We start from the raw sequence: 24,108 nt of genomic DNA, 5'->3' as shown, positions 1-24,108 counted from the left end.
TGTCATGATTTACACCAATCATAATACAAACAATTATTTTGCACAAATGTATTTGTTGTGTTTGTGATATTACATTTTTATCGGCAATTTAGGTTGAAGATTTAGGTTGAATGTTTTTTTTTCAAGAAAGGACCCCTCAGCACATACATCGGGGAGGGGTTGGTGCAGACTGGAAGTTTGGGACGATTACACCTCACCACCACATAATTCAAAACACCTCACCACCAAGTAATTAAAAATACCTCACCACCAAGTAATTTAAAACACCTCACAGCCATAAAACACGTAATAAAAACACCTCACCTCCACGAAATTAAAAACACCTCACAGCCATAAAACACATAATAAAAACACCTCACAGCCATAAAACACGTAATAAAAACACCTCACCACCACGAAATTAAAAACACCTCACCACCACGAAATTAAAAACACCTCACAGCCATAAAACACGTAATAAAAACACCTCACAGCCACGAAATTAACACCTCACCACCACATAATTCAAAACACCTCATCACCAACTAATTCAAAATACCTCACCACCACATAATTAAAAACACCTCATCACCAACTAATTAAAAACACGTCACCACCACATAATTAAAAACACCTCACCACCACATAATTATATATACCTCACCACCACGTAATTCAAAACACCTCACCAACACGTAATTCAAAACACCTCACCACCATGTGATGTAAAAACACCTCACCACCACATAATTCAAAATACCTCACCACCACGTGATTCAAAACCACCACCACGTGAAATGCCATTGTGCACTGCTTACGGTTATAAAAACCGCAGCGGTCGATTTGAATGAAGAAGAGGAATCACATTACATCGGTAAATGACATTCGTTTTGGGGAAACGTGGGGGAGCAAAGATGGCGGACAAATGGCTTCAAAAAATGAGCTTCCCTTCCTGTCCAGTTAGTATAGAGATCAGTGATTCTGTCCTCTCCCTATTCCTGGACCCAATTATTCCCAGGCAAGTGGAACTAATACTCTTCCCTTATTACTATTCGTTATCACATACGGTACCTTTCTGATTTCTTCACATATAACATATCCATATTTACTAATACTACTCTTCGCTCGCACCAAGACAGGCGCTCGAAGCCCTATAAAAGTTAAATTGCAAACTCTTAGAAGTCACTTTAATGTAATTATTGTACCATAATTTTATTGAAATTAATCTAACAGACTATATATATGTTTGTGTTATAAGGGAGCTTGTATTTTCTTTTATATTGATTGAGTAGTATTTGCCAATGTTGTATCCAGCCATGTAGGCTTTCCACCTTTTTCACCTCACGTGGGTTCCATTATGATTTGTTAAAAAATTGCTTTGCAAAGATTTCATTTGAACGAAGGAATTAATATTCGAGGCGAATATCACATCTTAGTTACACTGAAAAGAGATAAAAATAAATAACACAGCGAAAACTACGTCGAGGTTCCTGAAGATTTAAAACATGCTCACACTCGGTAGAGGGAAGCTAGATCGCGCCTTTTCCACTCTACCCGAGAGATGGGGTCCATGGGGATCATCTGGTCAGGGTATACCGGATACACTTTGCTGACCGAGCCAACAGCACCCTGGACTCTAGAAATTACCTTTAAATTTTATAAAAGAAACGTTTTATGAACATAATTAATAAAAAATTTTTTGCTTTAGCTAAAGTGTTTATGTGCGTGGCGTATATAGAGCCCAGCGGCTCTGAGAACGCCATTAAAATCAATAAAATAAGAAGAAGAAACCTGCGTCGCGGGACTCGCGGCGCTACCGAGTACCGATTGCGTTCGCGGTTCGCTCGGCGACGACCTGTGTGACGATGGCAGGCGCGCCAGTCGAGCAAGTCTTGCACATCAGTTTGGCCGCTCTTCAGCAACTCGATCCGTACATCAGAAGGATAATGGACGTGGCCAGCCAGGTGGCTTTGTACAACTTCAATACGAACTCGAACCAGTGGGTGAGTTTGTCTGCGTTACATACACACCTTTCAAAACGAGCCTGAGGCCCGCCAACACCATGAGCATGAAGCAAATCCATTTGACGTTTGCTTCAATAACCGGACTGATGGTTCCTTCGGCGACGCTTTTCTGTGACGACTTCAGTTCATCAGGGGTTCGGGGTTAAAAGCCCGATACGTGCGTTTTGTGGAGCGTCCCGAGTGCATCCTCAGCGCTCTGTCCCACCCGTGGACATGATCATTGCGGAGAGGGATGCTCCCTTTACCGGGATGGATCCCCCCTCCCCGCATGCTCTTGGAGTCGATCGTTCATTTTTTTTTTTTTTTTTTTGTATACTGAATCGAGGCTCGTGAAAGAGCTGACATTTACTTCACAAACAAATCAACCAGACAAACAAAATATATAAAAAGAGGGAGCGGAAGACAAGAGAAAGGGAAGCACACAAACACTTGAGGGCACACAACATTTAAGAGCAGGGAGATGTGTGGGAGGGAGAGGGCTTGGGGGGAGGGGGGTGGCAGAAGTATCAAACACAAGGACACCAATTTGTGCGTTGATGTAAATGAATGCCATTCCAGCTTGTTCTACCCTCCCCTCCTCTCGTCTCATCCTTGTATTTACTCTTGTCTGCACTCAGGAAAAAACCGAAGTTGAAGGAACGCTTTTTGTTTACGCAAGGTGAGCTGAACTACCTGGAGTACTTATTTATTTAACGTTACGTCATGGTCTGATGAAAGTTATTATTATTTTTCGTCCTGAGACTGTTGAAGCAGAACTTGTTGGTTACTTTTTTATCATCACTTGTGGGTTGTGGCTCATTTACAATCTTGCTGCTCATTGTGCTCTACATATTTACCTCCACCACCGAAGGTGGATGGAGGTTGTGTTTTCACCCTTGTCTCTGTCTGTCTGTTTTATTTGTGAACAGGATATCTCAAAATTGTGGAGTGATTTGGACGAAACTTGGTGGACAGGTTGTGTGTCTGACAAGGACGAATTGTTTCGATTTTGGTGAAGATCTGGATCTGATTGAGAGAATTTTTCAAGTAACTCCTCAACATTGAGTGATAGTGCCAAACATGACACATGGGATGATGTTTCAAAAAGTTGTGGACGAGTCCTGACAAAACTAGATGGATGAGTTGGTTGGGCGATAAGAACAAGTGGATTCGATTTTGGTTCAGGAGCGGATCCAGATCCGGCCTTTCGGTGGGATGCAAAATGTAAACTGTTAAGCCTGGCAGAGGTATGTGCCGTTCTAGTTACCTCCACCACCAAAGGTGGATGGAGGTTGTTTTCACCAGTATCTGTTTGTTAACAGGATATCTGAAAAAGTTGTGGATGGATTCGGACGAAATTTATTCGACATGTTGGGTATGTGACAAAAACAAAAGGACAAAATCATTTGTTTTTGGTGAAGCTCTGGATCCGGATCCAGCTACTAGAATTTTTAAAAGTGGTTCTTCACCATTGAGACAACAACAACAACAACATGCATTTTAAGGCCATTTTCCCTGCTAGAGCAGGGGTTAGCCTTGCGGTCCCCATGACGATCTTGGTCTTGATCATGACGACGATCATGACGACGCAAGTTCTCCATCTTGCCCTATTTTCTGCATCTCTCCTTGTTAACCCCCTTGCCCGCATTTCTTCTTCCACCATCTTTAGCCAAGTCTTTCTCGGTCTTCCCCGTCCTCTACTTCCTTATACATTAATTTCCATCACTCTTCTCAACCAGTCACTTTCATCCTTCCTGAACACATGACCAAACCATCTCAACCTGTTCCTCTTCACAGCATCAATCACAGGCTCTATTCCCATCATCTTTCGCAATTCATCATTTGTCTTCCTCTCTCTCAACGATACACCGCACATCCATTGAACCATTCGCATTTCTACCCTTTGCAGCCTTCGTTGCTGCTCTACGTTCATTACTAATGTCTCACTCCCATAAATCATAACACTTCTCACACATGCAGCATACACCTTTCCTTTCAGCTTCAACGGCACTCTCCTCCTCATCAGCACGCCACTCAGTTCCCGAAACCTCTTCCATGCACATCTCACTCGAGCAACCATTGCCGAGTCTGATCCACCTTCTCCATTCAGCATGTCTCCGAGGTAGCAAAATGTTTTCACACCTTCCAGCTTCACGCCGTCTCCAAGATCCAACTCAACATTTCCTCCATCTGCAGCTCCCTCTGTGCACACCTTACATTTGAATGTAGCTGCCACACTGGTTAATGACCCTCTCAGACCACTACGTTTTTGATGAACCCACTCAGCGCACATTGTACATTGAATGGAGTTCACTCCGACACCCTTCCTGCACACAGCACACGGCCACTTGCCAGTTCTTTCCACCTCACCACATGCTTTACCACTTGTCATCATCTTCGTCTTTCCAATATTCACCTTCAGACCTTTTGTCTCCATACATTCCTTCCACTTGTTCATCTTTTCCTTCAGTCCATCCATACTTTCCGCAATCAACACCAGATCATCTGCATACAACAACTCCCACGGTAAACCCTCCTTTACGTTCTGAGCCAGCACCTCCATCACAGCTACAAATAGTAGTGGACTTGGTACTGACCCCTGATGCACTCCCACCTTCACCTCAAACTCACCACTGTTCCCGTCCTTCGTCCTTACAGCTGTGTGCGCTCTTTTGTACATTGCCATCACCACTCTGATCAACCATTCCTCCACTCCTAACTTCCTCAATGCCCATGTCAATACTTTGCGTGGAACTCTATCGAATGCTTTCTCCAGATCAACAAACCCAAGAAACAACTTCTTCCTCTTCTCCATGTACTTCTCCTGCAACTGCCTCACAATGAAAAGCACGTCTTCTGTCATTCTTCACCATTGAGAGATGGGGCCAAAAACTATATGTAGCAGGATATCTCAAAATTGGGGACGGATTTGGATGAAACTTGGTCGACAGATTGGGTGTGTGACATGGAGGAATTGATTCGATTTTGGTGATGATCCGATTCCGAGAATTTTAATGTGATTCTTCACCATTGAAAGCTGCAGCCAAAAACGATAAATAGCATGATATTTCAAAAAGTTGTGGATGAGTTCTGACCAAACTACGTGGATGAGTTGGTTACCTGACAAGAACAAGCCTATTTGATTTTGGTTCAGGTTCGGATCCATATCTGGCCTATCAGTGGGATACAAAACGTAAACTCTTCAGGCTGGCGGAGGTATGCTCTCTACCGAGTGCCGTTCTAGTTGCTTCCACCACTGAAGGTGGATGGAGGTTGTTTTCACACCTGTCTCTTTTTTTTCTTCTTTTTTTCTTTTTTTGTATACATAATCGAGGCTCGTGAAAGAGCTGACATTTACTTCACAAACAAATCAACCAGACAAACAAAATATATAAAAAGAGGGAGTGGAAGACGAGAGAAGGCGAAGCACACAAACACTAGAGAGCACACAACATTTAAGAGCAGGGAGATGTGGGGCGGGGGGGGGGGGGGGGTGGGAGAAGTATAAAACACAAGGACACCAAGGACTTCCAGGACAGTAGTTGGTATTTCAAAAAAGTGTAATTGGGGTGAAATGAGTGGGGATAGAAAAGATCAAGGTTTTGGATGGGGGAAGATAAGAGATGGTGGTGAACAGCTGTTTGAAAGACCTCGAGGGTGGAGTGGGATTGAAGAGAGTGAGGGAGTTTGTTCCAGAGGCGGGAGAAAAGAGGAATGAAGGAGTGAAGGTGAGCAGAGAGTCTTGATTTTGGCAGTTTAACCATAAGAGGGTTGCAGGCAGATCTTGTGCAACCTGTAGGAATATTTGCGGGACAGAGCCCAGAGAGAGCTGGGGGGGCAAGGCCAGAGAGGAGACGGAAAGACCACCAACCTGCCTGCGGTGAGTGAGTGAGAGGCCCTTGGAGTTAGCTTCATCGTGGGAGATTCTAATGATTCTGAATGCTTTGGTTTCAACAGCGTGAAGACGAGCTAGGTGTGAGGCAGGAGCACCAGCCCAGAGGGGAGAGCAGTATTCCATTGAGCTGCAGATGAAAGCCTTGTATAGAATTCTGTTTGTTAACAGGATATCTAAAAAAGTTGTGTATAGATTCGGAAGAAATTTGGTGGAGAGGTTGTATATGTGAAAAGGACGAAATGATTAGATTTTGGTGACGATTTGGATCTAAGAATTTTAAAGTGATTTTTCACCATTGAGAAGATAGGACAAAAAAAACGATATATAATATAGCACAATATCTCAAGATGTTGTAGACGATTGGGACCAAGCTTGGTGGACATGTTAGGGGTGTGAGAAGGACAAATTGATCAGATTTTGGCGAAGATCCGATTGCAGATCTTGCTTGATACGAGAATTTTTTTTGAACATCCAATTAATTTTTCACCATTGAGTGTTAGGGCCAAAACCGATTTTCTAGCACGATATTTCAAAAAAAGTAATTATTTGTTTCTCTTCCCTTCCCACCTCCCCCGTCTGGAATATTGAACACGGACTTCTATTAAATGGTAGGATTGATGTACGAATGATGAACATTGCCCTCAAATGGTGCATCTCAAATTTAAGGCGAATAGTGGAGGATCTGAAGAATGTAAGGGGGATGTAGTGGTCTCTGTGAAGATCCTGTTGGAATCACCACACCAGGTTGGATGATTATACCATACTCCTTGCATAGACCTGGTGCTGCAGAAAGGACAATCTGGGAAAATCTCCCATCTACTTAACAATTCTCTTGAGGACGTTCAGTCATTCAAACTCCTGGGTCTCACCATCACCCACACTGTTTCTTGGGCAAACCACATTTCAACGTTGGCCTCAAAAGCTTGCGCATCTTTGGTCGTGCAAGGTTTTTCCTTTGCAAATCTGAACTTATGACGACCTCCAATACCTTCATTCATAGCTTGATGGAGTACAGTATTTTTCAGTGTTCAAGTCGATGTAGAGTAAAAGCTTTTCTTTCTTTGATTTATTGATAAGTCGATTTTAGTATAAGGCCAAGCTATATCGATTACTGTTGTTGGCAAAACTGTCAGTCAGAATAACAGAGGTGTTGTTAATTCCTCCCTGACACTATCACAACGCATCACTTTCCTGATGGTGCGACCAGCGGTACCAAAAGCTGCCTTGTATATATATATATATATATATATATATATATTGTTGCGGATATGAGGACTGTATATTTTTTTGATTGTGTGAATTATTATTATTGTTTATTCTGCGCCCCCTGCCTCCGGAGCTGTGTAAAGGTCAAAGGGCATCCCATAATTAGTCCACAAGCATACACGTCAGCCAATAATAGAATACCCCTGTTCGATAGTTATATCTTATTCTGTGTTTTAGGGTAAGGCTGTGTCTCCCATTAATAGAAGTACTCCATTGCACCAAGTGAAAGAGATAGATTCCCTTCATTCCCATTCCCAAAACCTCCATTCCCCCTTTTCGTCGTTTGGCAATTACCTCCCCTCCAATAACCGCCATTGACCACGAGGCAGGGTCGGAGAAGAAAGGCGTGTCTCCACCTCGTCATAGAGGGGAGGCGTGAGCCAGCCCCACTCGACCAACCATGAGCCAGGGGTTTGGCTAGAGAGGGCGGAGGAAGAGCGATCGGGGAGGTTCGCAAAGGTTGAGGGGCGGGGCCTATATAACCCACAGCGCGACGCTCCCCAAGCAGTCGAGCTTTGAAGAAGAAAGAGAGGCGCTGAGAGGAGGGAATGAGCAGGCGTGACCGCAGCTAAAATCCGCAGCGCGACGCTCCCAAAAGAGAAGCTGAGACAAGCTTTGAGAGATGAGCTTTTACCGGCAGACAAAAGGGAGCCCATGCCGTTGAGAAGAGGGAGGGTCCAAGAAGCAGAGCTGAGTTGTGTGGTTTTGGTCGTCGGTGGTTGCGTTGTGGTGGTCAGTGGTTGCGTTGGTTGCGTTGAATTGTCGGGGGTGAGGAGTGATTGGACCAAGAGAACATAGAGAACATCCAAGGAGAGGACATCCCAGAAAGCACAAAGCCTGTTGTAATCCTGGAAAAGCAGCGGCGGCCACAGCAGCAACAACACCCAACAGCCGCTTGGGGCCTGGACGTCGGTTTTGAGCAGGGCCGCGAAGGAACGGCGGCTGCTAAACGCGCCGATCGTGCTGCACAATACAGCTCCAAGCCATCCTCTCCTTCCAGCCAATTCCTGTCATCATTCCCCGTGTGAGTCTGTCTTTTGTTTGTTCTGTCCCTGGGTTAATTAAGACTGTAGGTAAGCTAGCGTTGCACTGTGTATCTAATCTCGTCTGTAAATAAACGTGCCTGCTTTCTTTTTGCTTGTGTGTATAATAAATCCAATTACTCTTCTGTCCGTCTTCTCGTCTTATTCCTTTTCCTCTTTGCATTCGGTCGTTTTAGTGTTTTCCAGATTGGGCAGCTGTGGTGCGATACGGCCAAAGTTTGGGGTGAATCGGGTGAGTTGGGGAAGAAGCGGGGGAACTGTTAGTGTTAGGTCGCGGTAATACACCACCGCTCGGTCAATATAACATCTTAACCGCCACAGTAACAATTGGTGTCAGGAGTGGGATACGGACCCGAAGCGCGCTTAACGCGCTCAAAATTACAAGCTGCTGGAAATTTGTGTTGTTTTACAAAAACCCGAATTTTGAAATCGCGCCATGGCTGGTCAAGGCGATCGGATGCCGGTGGGTGAGCTAGAGATAGACGGGGTGGAATCGACCCAGGACCTCGGGGAAATGTATGTGGAGGAAGGAGAGGAGGAGAACATTGGCGATGTGGTTGAGGGTGTATCAGACGCACAAAATGGCGTCCTCGCGCACGGGGCTTCAGGCGCGCAAAATGGCGTCCTCGCGCACGTGGGTGTAGCGGCACCAAATTTTGCCGCGCCCGTGACCGTAGCAGCGGCCGCAGCACCAATGAACTGGGGCCTATTCATGCAGCAGATGCAGGCCTTCATGGTCAAGGCGGATGAGGAGAGGGAAGAGAACAGGGGGATGAGAAACCAAATTTTAGGAATGGGGAACCGGATGGATGCTCAGAGTGAGCAATTGGGGGTAATGAGGGACGAAGCGAGGGGTACCGGTGAGGGGTTAGACAACGGGATAAAAGAGGTGAAAAATGGGTTAATGGGGTTAGAAAATAGGATGGAGGACAAATTGCGGGAAATAGGGGAACAATCTGCCAGGGAAATCAAACGAATGGGGAACCAGATAGAGGAGGTGCAAATCGGGTTAGAAAGTAAACTGGATGCTCAGAGGGATGAATTGGGACAGATGAGGGTGGCATCTACAAAAGAGATGGAGGAGATGGAGGGGATACGACGAGGTGTAAGTGAGGAGGTTTCGGGGCTACGCGAGGAGGTAAAGCGAGGTGAGAAGCGTATGGAGAAAGAGGTGAGAAATGGGGCGGCAAAGTTACAAAGGGGAATAGAAGATCTGACGGAGGAGGTGGAACAGCTGACAGAGGGACAAACGGAGTTAGTGGAGCAGGTTCAAAGGAACACTGCGGTACTAGGAGGGTTAAAGGCGACACAAAAAGAAATAAAAAATGACTTAATAGCGACACAGAAGCAATGTCAGATGGTACGTGAGGGACTGACAATGAGGGTGGACGAGGTGACAGAGATAATGGAGACAAAGGACCGGCAGGTGAGGATGCACATAGAGACGGTCACGGTAGCCTTAGAGGACGAACTTGAGGAGACGCACAGGGAAATAAAAGAGGTGAAGCAAAAATTAGAGGAAGTGGAAGAAGAGGTGAGTGAAATTAAGAAGGGACGGACAGAAACTAAGAGGGAGATAAAGGAGGAAGTAATGGAATTGGTACAAGGTCTGTGCTCGAATCGTGATGTGCTGCTCAGTAACCAAATAAAGAGTTTGCAGGTGGCAAAGGAGGTGCGGAGACGAGGTGCCAAGGTGAGTGGCGAAATATTCGGCAATGTATATTGTTACAGACGCGGTGGTGGATGTTAGTTTACCGAGCGGTTTGGTATGACCACGTCTGCACAGTTTACCCGATTATGCTCGAACGTTGACTAGTCGCGCTACGCTAGGTCAATAAAGGAAAAGGACACCACGGCTGGGATTCAAATGACACGACACCAGGGATACGGTTCTCAAGACCTCCGGAGGAGATTATATTAAGGCGGAAGGTTAGATTACAACTACAAGAGGGACATCATAGAAAGACAGGCACTTAGACACACTCTTATATTAACCCCAACAGACGACAGATAAACGGGACAAGGCTGACTCACACGGGGATTGATGGCAAGGAAAGCGGGTATTCGATGGCCAGCACAAGGTGCACCTTGTGCTCAGGGACAGGATAGCGCGGCCCAAAAGATGCAGGAGGTCTCTCAGCGCTCAGAGGTGGCTCTCTTGTCTTCTCAAGCTCGGGGCGCATCTCCCGTCACGTCCGGTACGTGGCCGCGTATATCCGGCGGGGAGTGACACGCCCTCGGCTCGTTAGCTCCGCCCCAGCTGGAATCGGCACGTTGCTTCTCATTGGGGGGGGGGGGGGGGGGGTTACCGGCTCCGCCCTTGACGAGGGGCTGACAAGGAGCCCCTTCGTGGTAACCCCGCCGGAGCGCATCGTCAATGGCGGCTAACCGAGCCGGTGTGAGGACGCACACTCCCCCGCGCAGCGCCGTTGTTGTAGTTGTTGTTTGTAGTTGTTGTTGTTGTTGTTGTTTGGGGAAGAAGATTGGAAGAGGTATGGGAAGGTCCTAAACTCACTACTGGTGCCATATAATCACATTCTGGTGCAACGAAGAGTCAGAATTAATGGAAACGAGTCCTTAACTGACATAGACTGACATCCGTGGTCACATTTTGGACCTTGTCTGCTCCACTGGATTAAATTTGCACCATCTCTATGGCTCCGACCTCACCCTCTCTGACCACTTAGCCATCACTCTGACCATCAACATCCCCGCCCCAACACCAAGGCATTATCGCACAATCAACTTCCGTAAGCTAAACGCTCTTTCACCTACCTCATTCTCATCCACCCTCTCTGAAAAAATGTCCACTTCTCCCTTCATTGACCTCCACACCCCTTCCGACCTCACTGACTACTACAACCACACTCTCTCCTCCTGCCTTGACCAGCTTGCGCCTGCAAAAACCAAAACAGTTTCTTTCACCCATTCTGCTCCCTGGTTTACCCCTGAACTCCACCTGATGAAAACTCGTGCTCGCCAACTTGAAAGACTCCGCAATAAAACGGGTCTCACAGTTCACTCCCAAGCCTACAAGGACCACATACAACACTACAAAGATGCCCTCTCCCGCGCCCGCTCTGCCTACTACTCTCAAATTATCCACTCTGGCTCCGGAAACCCAAAAGCACTCTTCTCGACAATAAACAAACTCCTCCGCCCCCTGAACACCACCACCCAGTCATTCACAGTAGACAACTGCATCTCCTTCCTCTCTTTCTTCCAACGCAAAATTGACAACATCTACAACAGCTTGACCACCGCCGCACCCGCTCCCCCTCCAACCACCTGCCCCCCCTTGTCCTGCCATCCCCTGTCTCGGTTCTCCCCAATCTCTCCTACTGACCTCTCTGAACTCCTCATAGGAATGAAAACTGCCACCTGCACTCTTGACCCCATCCCCTCCAGCTTTGTCAAAGCCTCCCTCCCTGCTCTCTCTCCACTTATCATTGCAACAATAAACTCCTCCCTGTCTACAGGCATCGTCCCACCTTCCCTCAAAATTGCTGCTGTTACCCCCATTCTAAAAAAACCTGGTCTAAACCCTGACACCCTAAACAACTTCAGACCCATCTCCAACCTACCCTTTCTGTCAAAAGTTTTGGAACGCGCTGTAGCCACTCAACTCAAACATCATCTCTCTGCCAATAACTTGTATGAAACATTCCAATCCGGATTCCGCTCCAACCACAGTACTGAAACTGCTCTCCTCAAAATCACCAACGACCTTCTCCTCTCCTCTGACGCTGGCAACCTCAACATTCTCGTCCTCCTCGACCTCAGCGCTGCCTTTGACACCATCGATCACACTATCCTCCTCACCCGACTTGAATCCACCTTTAACGTCACCGGCACTGCCCTCTCTTGGATTAAATCATACCTCTCTGACAGATGCCAGTTCATCTCCATCAATAACTGCAAATCCCCCACTGCTCCCCTCCCCCAAGGTGTCCCCCAAGGTTCAGTTCTTGGCCCCCTCCTCTTCATCCTTTACCTGTCCCCGCTCGGTCACTTAATCCGCCGTCATGGTCTCCAATTCCACTGCTTCGCCGATGATATCCAGCTTTTCATCTCCACCAAGTCCGTCTCCACCGACACCCACTCTATCCTGACAAACTGCATCACTGAAATAAAATCCTGGCTTCAAATCAACTTCCTCAAGCTTAACTGTGATAAATCTGAAATAATCATCATTGGCCCAAAAACGCTCACAAAATCCACCCATAACTTTGCCCTCAACATCGACGGTATCCCAGTATCCACCTCCCCTCACATCCGGAATCTTGGCGTCATCTTTGACCAAACCCTTTCCTTCGACAAATACACTAAACAGATCACAAAGTCAGCCTTCTTTCACCTGAAAAACATTGCCCGTCTCCGCTCATCCCTCTCCTCCACGGCTGCAGAAACCCTCATCCACGCCTTCATCACCTCCCGTCTGGACTACTGCAATAGCCTCCTCTATGGTTCACCCTCAAAAATCACCAATAAACTCCAATACATTCAGAACTCCGCTGCCCGTCTACTCACTCATTCCCGGACCCGTGACCACATCACCCCCGTCCTTTACAAGCTTCACTGGCTCCCCATCCCCCAGAGAATCCAGTACAAAATCCTCCTCTTGACATACAAAGCCCTCCATAACCTGGCCCCATCCTACCTGGCTGACCTCCTCTCCAGACACACTCCCACCCGCAACCTCCGCTCTGCTGGTACCAACCTCCTGACCCCCTCCATCCGGACCAAATTCAGATCCTGGGGGGACAGGGCCTTCTCCATCGCTGCTCCCACCCTCTGGAACTCACTACCTCACACCATCAGAGACTCCTCCTCACTCACCACATTCAAAACATCACTAAAGACCCACCTGTTCAACGCTGCATTCAACATTCAACCCACAGCATTTAACCCCTGACTATCTCTTCTCCTTCTCCCTCCTTTTGCTTTAAATATTTCCCTATTGATTCTTGTCTTGTCTTTTTGATTCTTGTCTTATATATATGCCGTATATCGCTGCTGTTTGTTTTCTTGATTCTTGTCTTTTTGCAATTGTTGTTTTCATGTATTGTTATGCATTATGTTTTCCACTCTGTCAAAGCGCCTTTGGGCTTCTGGAAAAGCGCTATACAAAATAAATGAATTATTATTATTATTATAGACTAAGAATAACTAGCAAGATGTCCGAAAGTTGTCTACATGAGATGCGGTGGACCTGGGCACGACATTTAATGGGGGAAAAAGGGGAAGGTCGGTTCTACAGAGTGTTGTTTACAGACAATGGGACTAGGGAATGGGGGATTGGGGATAGTTGGGGAGTATTGGGGAAATAGGGGAATATTTACAAGCGGATATGGAGGCCAAATTCCATATTCGCAACATTGCACCCTTCTCTACCCTCGGGGCGTCCCGACCCGATAAATTTTTACCTATTTTAGTGTGGCACTCAGATGTAGTTCCCTCTACTATTAACTCTACCCTGAGTGCGACAGTTTTACAGATATTCACAAATGAGTAAATATGTCCCCCTGCGACGTTGCACCCTTCTCCTCACAGAAACACACCCACAGGATAACCGAATCCGGAAAGAATTCGCAAACTAAACATACAGCCGGTAGGGAGCATTATTTACAAGACTACGCTGCTATTTACACTACGATCCAGGACCTGTCTTTGGAGGGACACATGCAGATGTTATGCATAGAGAGAGCACGCATGCCAGCATCGATACACCAACCCACGAGTGCTCTGTGGCCTACGGCCTTTAATAACGTGCAGAGCACCCTTTTCCAGCACGAAAAGCACCACCCCCTCATGTACAGTCAGCACCATCCGGTGCACCAATAAAGTGTCTATAAATCATTGTGTGGTGTCGCAGCCGGCCGATGTTCTGCCGCTGGTCTTGCCTTCGTGTGGTGCACTTGGCCTTCTTACTTCCTTAGAAAAATAAAGAAAGGCGCCAACCGCGTCCATTTCTTTATTGTGGCCGTCAGGGGGCCAACTGTTAGTGGTTCACCTTGTATGGCATAGGTGCCACGTTGACCCATAGGTCCATCCATGGGTGGTGCTTGGCCGCAAAAGAACTGCGGTCCATTGTGGGTGGCCACAAACATTGCGGTCCATATGGTGTATCGATCCAAGCAGCAAGCAGCGAAAGTGCAGGCCCACAACTGCGGAGCCAGCACCTCTCTCTCCTCTCTCTCTACCCCAAAGCCAGATCCTCGGAGGTGGGAGACAAAAGAAGCAGACAAGTGAGTAAGTGAGTAAGGTGGTAAGGGCGCAAAAGTGCACGCAATGCAAGGTAATGCACACTGGGGGCACATGGGAACCAGGTGAGACAGGTACGTTCCTACCGTACGCCCCCCCCCCCCCACCAGGTAACCTACATGGCCCCTCCCTTACCCCTTACTGCATCCACAAAACACAACACTACCCATAAACATCTACTTTACCAATCAACAAACGTCCCTACTGTCTTCCCCGTTCCTCCCATAAACCAAATTCGTCTTCTCTCCCTCCTAACCAATCAAATTTGCCATTTTCAACTCTCATCAAAATTTGCCATCTCCAACTCAACATCATAATTTGCTATCACCAATTCATCATCAGTCCCTCCTAGGGAGGGAGAAATGGAATCACCCCAATGTCTCATCCACGTCGTGATGCGTCTCACAAATCCGACAGCAATTCTCCTTCCTGCAACACAAACAAAGAAAACACAGGTGTGGAGTCATCATCATCACCACTGGTAAGTGGCTGCGTATGGTGCGACAGGTTCATCAATCCTAACTATCTCCTAAATGACTTTAACAACTTTACACTACCCGGGGTCCTTCTCCGGCCAAACCATTGGCCCTCTTACACTATGGGTTCTAAAAACCAATTCCCATTGGCCAAACTGTGGTGCTTTTCAATTTGGGGTCTCACTCCCCCGATTCATCTCTCGGTGCCCTCGCACAATTTCAGGGCTGCGACGTGTACCTCTCCCAGCGGGTCTACCCACCTGCACACCTCCACCACTGCAGTTGCCTCCGAGCTTACCTGCTCCTTACCCTAACCTAACTACCTGGGGAAGGCCCTCTGGCGCTCTCCCCACTCGGTGCCCTCCCTGGCACTGGGCTATCCGATCCACACCCGGGATCCTCAGGCACCCACTCACAACTACCGGCTCCCAGAGCCCACCTGCGGCCTCCCCTGGCCGACATCCTCACAGTGGTGGAGTGCCCAACCAACTACACACACTAACAGGCTACACGCCCAGCCATTTCCACAACACTAATGCACCCATTCACAACACCATTCTGCAACCGCACCACAGATGCCAATATCCTACCACAATTTACCTGTACCCTCTACCTAACACTTACACTACCCGCCCCGGGTACTCGTGAAAGGGGTCCACTCTTCCCCATCCACACCTTCGCACCATGCACACCACTCCGTAACACTTACTCCAACTCTCTCCACACACCTGTACTTGCACACCTGTGCTCTCACACCTGGTGCCACCTGCACCCTTCTCTCCCCAAGCGCATTCGCGCTGATCCACAACACTCATTACTCACACACTGTTCCACACACCTGTCCAGTTGCACACCTGTGCAATCACACCTGTTCCATCCTCACACACACGGCATCATCTCAGCTAACTACTCCCTTCTGAAACTTGCGCTTCCCAGTCGTCCCTTTAAACTATTGCGCTCCCACGTCATTATCATCCACACTTATCTACCTGCGTCCCCACTACAGGTATCAGTCACTAACTAAACTTAACGTCACCTAATGTCATCTTCTAGGGCCCTATCCATATAACCTAACCCACCCGGGCTAGTTTTCACTGCCATATACCCCATAAGCTATTGCGCATTTGCCCCCATGGGAAGGGGGGCAGGGATGCCACCCTTACCCACTGGGCCCATCGCTCACTACCAATTTTGCACATCCAATTTCAACAAATCAAAAATTTGCCAATCCTACCCATCATCTGCCAATCACTACTGCCAATCCTTTGCCAATCATCAAATTTTGTTTTTCTCTAATTTTGGGTCCAAAACACTAACCTCATCACCCAGTCTACTCACTAATGCCTCTCGGTGCGCCAATTCCCTTCTAAAGCCCGGCTTCGTAAAGCCAAGCCATGAATGCGGGTTGTTCTGTGCCAGCGGCTGGATACGTCCCGCATTCGGTGCAGGGAAGGAGGTTTACCCGGGCCGAGATCCCACGCACCATCTCGGCGTGGAGCTATCCAATGTCCCGATCTCGACCTGCCGGACTGCCTCAACCAAAAGTGGTCGCCATAACGACCCTTTCTATCGGGCTGCCCGCTCCGCCTCGTGGAGCACGGACGCGGCCGTTCAAAGCGAGGCCCGGCACGCACCGAGGGCCCGCTTCGGCTAAAAGTCGACCTAACCTCTAACCCGTGTAACGTCGATGCTTCACCTGCATGCTTACACCCCGCAGCCCGTTCCTTGCTCACACATCCAGCCGTTCCCATGCTACCTTTCCTTACACACCCAGGTACACCCATTCTACTCACAGCCCTGGTCACACACCTGACCACCGAACACTTTGGCACACATTCGTTGGTAGCACACCTCACCAACACACCTCTTCGCACCCCCTCCTCGGTCACCTCCTCTGTGACAATCACAGGTGTGCTCTCACTCGCACATCCTACCACGTGCCTCACTACCAATTCCAGCGTGCATTCCCACTCACGCTCTACCATTCCAGGTGTGCATCCTTCCATCCCAGGTGTACATCCTCGCTCACCTGTCACAACCAACTCACTCTCCTTGTCACTCTCAATACTCTCACCTCCATTCTTGACAGCGCACTCACCCTTACTCTTGACAGCGCACTCTTTCCTCGTGCACCTGTCCGTCACACACCTTTCTCGCGCACACTCTCCCGTTACACCCTCTGTAACACTCACCACAGGTGGACACTCTTCCTTACTTCTGACAGCGCACTCTTTCCTCATGCACCTGTCCGTCACACACCTTTCTCGCGCACACTCCTGCGCACACTCTCCCGTCACACCCTCTGTAACACTTACCACACCACGCTTCCATGTGCTCCCTCGCACACGCGCTACGACCGACTCACTCTCGCCAGCACCCTCACTCCTTGGCACGCACTTTTTCCTCACACACCCCAGAGTCGGACTTTCTCGCACACCTCCTCTTTCGCACACCAGACCTGTCGCACACTTCACAAATGGCCTCTCACGAACACCCGGGTCCATCTCGACCCCCAAGCTCATTAAATCCCCTGGCGCATCATACGCACGACCATATTGGTCACCACTTACACCGGGTCCTCTTCCTCTTCGCTTCTCCTCCATCACCTGCGAATCCCTCATCCGGTTAATGAGCACATCATCACGATCCAAACACAGACTTTGGACCAATTCTTTTATCTCCTCTTTTATCTCTTTCTTATCCCCTCTCCGTCGCTTCTTAATTTCGCTCACCCCTTCTTCCACTTCTTCTAATTTCTGCTTCACCTCCTTTATTCCCCGGTACGTCTCCTCAAGCTCGTCCTCCAAGGCTACCTTGACCGTTTCCATGTGCGTCCTCACCTGCCGGTCCTTCGTCTCCATTACCTCTATCACCTCGTCCAGCCTCGTTGTCAGTCCCTCACGTACCATCTGACATTCCCTCTTCGTCGCTACCAAGTCATTTTTTAGGTCATTTTGTGTCGCTTTTAACCCTCCTATTACCGCAGTGTTCTTCTTTACCTGGTCCCCCAACTCCTTTTGTCCCACTGTCAGTTGTTCTACTCCCAGCGTCAACTCCTCTATACCCCCTTGCAATTTTACAGTCCCCTTTCTCACCTCCTTCTCCATGCGCTCCTTACAGTGCCTCACCTCCTCGCGCACTCCTCCGACCTCCTCACTCACTCCTCTTCTGATCTCCTCTCCCATCACTTGCATCTCCTGCCCAGATGCCACCCTCATCTGCTCCATTTCCTCCCTGTGAGCATCCAGTTTAGTTTCTACCCCCATTCTGACCCCCTCTATCTGCTGCCCCATTTGGTTAACTTCCCTTTCCGCTTGGTCCCTCATGTCCCTCAATTTGCCTTCCATCCTGTTTTCTAACCCCTCTAACCCATTTCTCACCTCTTTTATCCCGTTGTCTAACCCCTCAAAATTATTGTCTAACTTCCCAAATTTCTTGTCTAATCCCTTAAAATTATTGTCTAACCCCTCACCGGTACTCCTCGCTTCGTCCCTCATTACCCCCATTTGGTTTCCCATTACTCCCAATTGCTCACTCTGAGCCCTCGCTTCGTCCCTCATTACCCCCATTTGGCCCTCCAATCGCTCACCCTGAGCATCCATCCGGTTCCCCATTACCCCCATTTGTCCCTCCAATCGCTCACCCATTTGTTCCATAAGGGCCCTCATTTGCAACATAAAAAGGTTCGGATCCACCAGGGGCGCTGCCACGGTCGCGGGCGTGGACGCCGTGGCCACCTCGTGCGTGACAACGCTATTTTGCGACCCTGCCGCCCTCACTGCTTCGCTCTCCTCGCGTCCCTCAATTTGGTCCTGGACCGACCCTGCCTCACTCTCCCCTACCGGACCCCAGCTGTCTTGGTCTGCCATAGCGCGACTTTCAAAATTCGGGTTTTTATTTCCGTATAACAAAATCAAATTTCGCCGTTATAATTTCGCGCGGGAAACGCGCTCCGAATCGATTCTACTACAAATTTGGGCCTAATAAATTTAGTCCCGGGTTCGAATTCCACTCCTCGACACCAATTGTTACAGACGCGGTGGTGGATGTTAGTTTACCGAGCGGTTTGGTATGACCACGTCTGCACAGTTTACCCGATTATGCTCGAACGTTGACTAGTCGCGCTACGCTAGGTCAATAAAGGAAAAGGACACCACGGCTGGGATTCAAATGACACGACACCAGGGATACGGTTCTCAAGACCTCCGGAGGAGATTATATTAAGGCGGAAGGTTAGATTACAACTACAAGAGGGACATCATAGAAAGACAGGCACTTAGACACACTCTTATATTAACCCCAACAGACGACAGATAAACGGGACAAGGCTGACTCACACGAGGATTGATGGCAAGGAAAGCGGGTATTCGATGGCCAGCACAAGGTGCACCTTGTGCTCAGGGACAGGATAGCGCGGCCCAAAAGATGCAGGAGGTCTCTCAGCGCTCGGAGGTGGCTCTCTTGTCTTCTCAAGCTCGGGGCGCATCTCCCGTCACGTCCGGTACGTGGCCGCGTATATCCGGCGGGGAGTGACACGCCCTCGGCTCGTTAGCTCCGCCCCAGCTGGAATCGGCACGTTGCTTCTCATTGGGTGCGTGCGGGGGGGGGGGGGGGGGTTACCGGCTCCGCCCTTGACGAGGGGCTGACAAGGAGCCCCTTCGTGGTAACCCCGCCGGAGCGCATCGTCAATGGCGGCTAACCGAGCCGGTGTGAGGACGCACACTCCCCCGCGCAGCGCCGTTGTTGTAGTTGTTGTTTGTAGTTGTTGTTGTTGTTGTTGTTGTTTGGGGAAGAAGATGGGAAGAGGTATGGGAAGGTCCTAAACTCACTACTGGTGCCATATAATCACATTCTGGTGCAACGAAGAGTCAGAATTAATGGAAACGAGTCCTTAACTGACATAGACTAAGAATAACTAGCAAGATGTCCGAAAGTTGTCTACATGAGATGCGGTGGACCTGGGCACGACATTTAATGGGGGAAAAAGGGGAAGGTCGGTTCTACAGAGTGTTGTTTACAGACAATGGGACTAGGGAATGGGGGATTGGGGATAGTTGGGGAGTATTGGGGAAATAGGGGAATATTTACAAGCGGATATGGAGGCCAAATTCCATATTCGCAACAATATGATGTGAGGAAAGCTTCAGTCGGCTTGGGGATTGGTTTGGATCCGGGTGTTCGTGAGAGGCCGTTGGTGAAGTGTGTGACAGGTCAGGTGTGCGAAAAAAGAGGTGTGCGAGAATGTCCGACCATGGGGTGTGTGAGGAAAAAGTGCGCGCCGACCAGTGAGTGTGCTGTCGAGAGTGAGTCGGTCGTAGCGCGTGTGCGAGGGGGTACATGGAAGCGCGGTGTGGTAAGTGTTACGGAGGAAGTAACGAAAGAGTGTGCGCGAGAGGATGCGCGAGAAAGGTGTGTAACGGACGGGTGCATGGGGAAAGCGCATGCTGTCAAGAGTAAGGGAGAATGCACGCCTGTGGTGAGTGTTACAGAGGATGTAACGGGAGAGTGTGCGCAAGAGTGTGCGCGAGAAAGGTGTGTAACGAACAGGTGCATGGGGAAAGAGTGCGCTGTCGAGAGTAAGGGTGAGTGCGCGACCGAGAGTGGAGGTGAGAGTAGTGAGAGTGACACGGAGCGTGAGTTGGTTGTGACAGGTGAGCGAGGATGTACACCTGGAATGGAAGGATGCACACCTGGAATGGTAGAGCGTGTGTGGGAATGCACACTTGAGTTGGTCATGAGGCACGTGGTTGGGTGTGCGAGTGAGAGCACACCTGTGATTGTCATAGAGGAGGTGACCGAGGAGGGGGCGCGAAGAGGTGTTTTGGTGAGGTGTGCGAGCGACGAATGCGTGCAAAGGTGTTCGGTGGTCAGGTGTGTGACCAAGTCTGTGAGCGGAATGAGTGTACCGAGGTGTGTAAGGAAAGGTACGAGGAGCATGGGAACAGCTGGAGGTATGAGCAAGAAAGGGGTAGTGTATGCGTGTAAGCATGCAGGTGAGGCATCGACGGTAACCGGGTTAGCGGTTAGAGCGACTTTTAGCCGAATCGGGCCCTCGGTGCGTGCCGGACTTCGCGTGCCGCGAGAACCAGCGGGGATCCGAGCCACGGCGGGTTCGAAAGGACCGCCGTACGCGATCCACGCTGGGCCTCGCTTGGAACGGCCGCGTCCGTGCTCCACTAGGCGGAGCGGGCAGCCCGATAGGAAGGGTCGTCATGGCGACCACTTTTTGTTGAGACGTGCCGGCAGGTCGAGATCGGGACATTGGATGGCTCCACGCCGAGGTGGTGCGTGGGATCTCGGCCCGGGTAAGCCCCCGTCCCTGCCCCGAATGCGGGACGTATCTAGCCGCTGGCACAAAACAACCCGCATTCATTGCTCGGCTGTACGAAGCCGAGCTTTAGAAGGGAATTGGCGCACCGAGAGGATCTAATAAGTAGACGAGTGATGAGGTTAGTGTTTTGGACCCAAAATTAGAAAAAGGCGAAATTTGATGATTGGTACGGTGATTGGCAGATGATTGGCAGAATTTTTGATTGGTTGGATTTAGGTGTGCGAAATTGATAGTAGGACCTCCCCGATGTGGTGGGATGGGCAATCCACCATCCCTCACACCAAAGGGGGCAAAGGAGCACTAGTTATGGGGTTGATGGCAGTGAAAACCAGCCCGGGTGGGTTAGGATATTGTGTGTCGGGATCTAGAAGAGATTGACATTAGGTAACGTTAAGGTTTAGTTAGTGACTGATACCTGTAGTGGGGACGCAGGTAGATTAGTATGGATGATAATGACGAGGGAGCGCAATAGTTTAAAGGGACGACTGAGAAGCGCAAGTTTCAGAGGGGAGTAGTTAGATGAGATGATGCTGTGTGAGAACTGGACAGGTGTGTGGAGCAGTGAGGGAGTAGTGAGTGTTGTGGATCAGCGCGAATGCGCTTGGGGGAGAGAAGGGTGCAGGTGGCACCAGGTGTGAGTGCACAGGTGTGCACCAACAGGTGAATGGAATAAATGGTTGTGTGGAAGACATGGAGTGTGGAATAAGTGGAGTATTGGAATGGATGGTCGTGGAGTGAGTATGGTGGAAACGATGGAGTGGAGTGGGTGGTGCGAAGGTGTGAATGGGGGAAGAGTGGATCCCCATCACGAATACCCGGGGCGGGTAGTGTAAGTGTTAGGTAGAGGGTATAGGTAAATTGTGGTTGGATATTGGCATCTGTGGTGCGGGTGACAGAATGGTATTTGGATGGGTGCATTAGTGTTGTGGAAATGGCTGGGCGTGTAGCCTGTTAGTGTGTGTAGTTGGTTTGGGCACTCCACCACTGTGAGGATGTCGGCCAGGTGAGGCCACAGGTGGGCTCTGGGAGCCGGTAGTAGTTGTTGTGGATGGGGCCCGAGGATCCGGAGGACGGACCCGGGTAGCCCAGTGCCAGAGGGCACCGAGTGGGGTGACAGAGCCAGGAGGGGTCTTCCCCAGTTAGTTAGGTTAGGGTGAGGAGCTAGGTAAGCTCAGGTGGCAACTACAGTGGTGGAGGTGTGCAGGTGGGTAGACCTGCTGGGAGAGCTACACGTCACAGCCCAGAAATTGTGCAAGGGCACCGGGAGATGAATCGGGGGAGTGAGACCCCAAATTGAGAAGCACCACAGTTTGGTCAATGGGAATTGGTTGTTAGAACCCATAGAGTAAGTGGCCAATGGATTGGCAGGGAAAGACCCCGGGTAGTGTAAAGTGTGTTAAGGTCATTTAGAGGATAGTTAGGATTGGAGTCTCCTCGCACCATCTGCATCCACTCACCTGAGGTGACAGGTACTCCACACCATGCCATGTTTTGATTATTTTTTACTGTGCAAATGTTTGGATTGTGAGACGCATCATGACGTGGGTGTGACATTGTGCTTTGTTGTTCCATCTCTTCCTTCTTATGAGGATTGATGACGAATTGGGTGATGGCAAATTTTGGATAGTGGGGGAGTGAAGACGAATTTGGTATAAGGGAAATAAGGGGAAGACGTGACGGTAGCGATGGATTGGTAATGTGTAGATTTTTGTACATATGGGGTAAGGGCAAGGGTAGTGTAGGTGACAGGGGGGTGACGTACGGTAGGGACGAGCTTTCTCATTTCGCTCTCCGTGCGCATTTCACCTTGCATTGCCTTATTGACGTGTACCCTTGTGACCTTACCCCTCGCTCATTTCTCTTGTCCCCCTTTTGTCTCCCACATGACCTGTGCGCCATGGGGCGCCGAGGGGAGCGTGCGTGAGTCGGCCATTGTGCGCCCGGAACTCTCAGAACCAGCTGTCTGCATCGATGCACCACATTATGGACCACATGTCTGTGGCCGAGCACCACTTATGGACCCCATGGGTTGGGGCATGGCCCCTCTGCTGGAACCAGCCATGAGGGCCCGAAATCTTGCTGGCGGACCTTGGCCACAGGGCACCGATGCCCCACAGGTGACCCACACGTAGTCGGTCCTGTGGGCCATAAATAAAATAAATAAAATGGACACGTTTGGGCAAGCTTTATTGCAAATAGGCCGCCAGTAAGAAAATGAAAGAAAGACAACAACTGGAAGACAATAATAATAACCAGCAGAGGGAGCCGAAGAGCAAGAGATCACCTGCAGGGTTAGGGGTTGTTGATTTATTTTTTTATTCTTGAACAATGGTGACTGCACCGATTGGTGCTTGGGTGTGTATTGGTGCGTTTTTTGGGTGCTTTCATGGTGCATTGATGCAGAGCAGACTGTCTCCCCCCCAGAAAGAACAATCACAGGTCCTGGGTTAGTCTTGTAAATCAAAATAGCGTCATTGTAAATAATGCTCCCCACCGTCAGTGTGTAGTTTGAAGACAATTCCGCAATTCGGTTAACTGTGGGCGTAAGTCTGTTAGGCAGGGTGCAATGGAGCAGCGGGACACATTTATTTATGTTTTAAAACTGTCGCACTCAGGGTCAGGTTAAAAGTAGAGGGAACTACACCTACGTGTCACACTAAATAAAAAGTTGTAGGCCCGGGACGTGCCTAAGAGGAGGAGGGTGCAGTGTTGCGGATATGAGGACTGTATATTTTTTTGATTGTGTGAATTATTATTATTGTTTATTCTGCGCCCCCTGCCTCCGGAGCTGTGTAAAGATCAAAGGGCATCCCATAATTAGTCCACAAGCATACACGTCAGCCAATAATAG

At 49.2% G+C, this 24,108-nt stretch overlaps 1 protein-coding gene across 4 annotated transcripts in view; it reads left to right on the top strand.

Annotated features, from left to right (window-relative positions):
• The window catches only part of LOC137437582 (mRNA-decapping enzyme 1B), a 226,631-nt gene that overhangs the window by 93,501 nt on the left and 109,022 nt on the right, over positions 1-24,108 (top strand). Inside the window, exons 1-2 of one of the 4 annotated variants that reach the window (XM_068132031.2) lie at positions 1,726-1,982; positions 2,621-2,661. The exons of 1 other annotated variant lie outside the window; for it this stretch is intronic. In XM_068132031.2, the coding sequence (XP_067988132.1) occupies positions 1,845-1,982; positions 2,621-2,661 (179 nt within the window). In that variant the 5' untranslated portion in view covers positions 1,726-1,844. Of the gene's footprint in view, positions 1-1,725; positions 1,983-2,620; positions 2,662-22,911; positions 23,375-24,108 lie in introns of those variants that run through there. 2 more of the 4 variants (XM_068132032.2, XM_078766067.1) reach the window with 2 other exon arrangements.

Source organism: Myxine glutinosa, chromosome 12, assembly GCF_964187855.1.
Source record: "Myxine glutinosa chromosome 12, kmMyxGlut1.1, whole genome shotgun sequence".
NCBI lineage: Eukaryota > Metazoa > Chordata > Myxini > Myxiniformes > Myxinidae > Myxine > Myxine glutinosa.
Note: the sequence above shows the minus strand (reverse complement) of the source record. Positions and strands in the feature narration are given on the sequence as shown.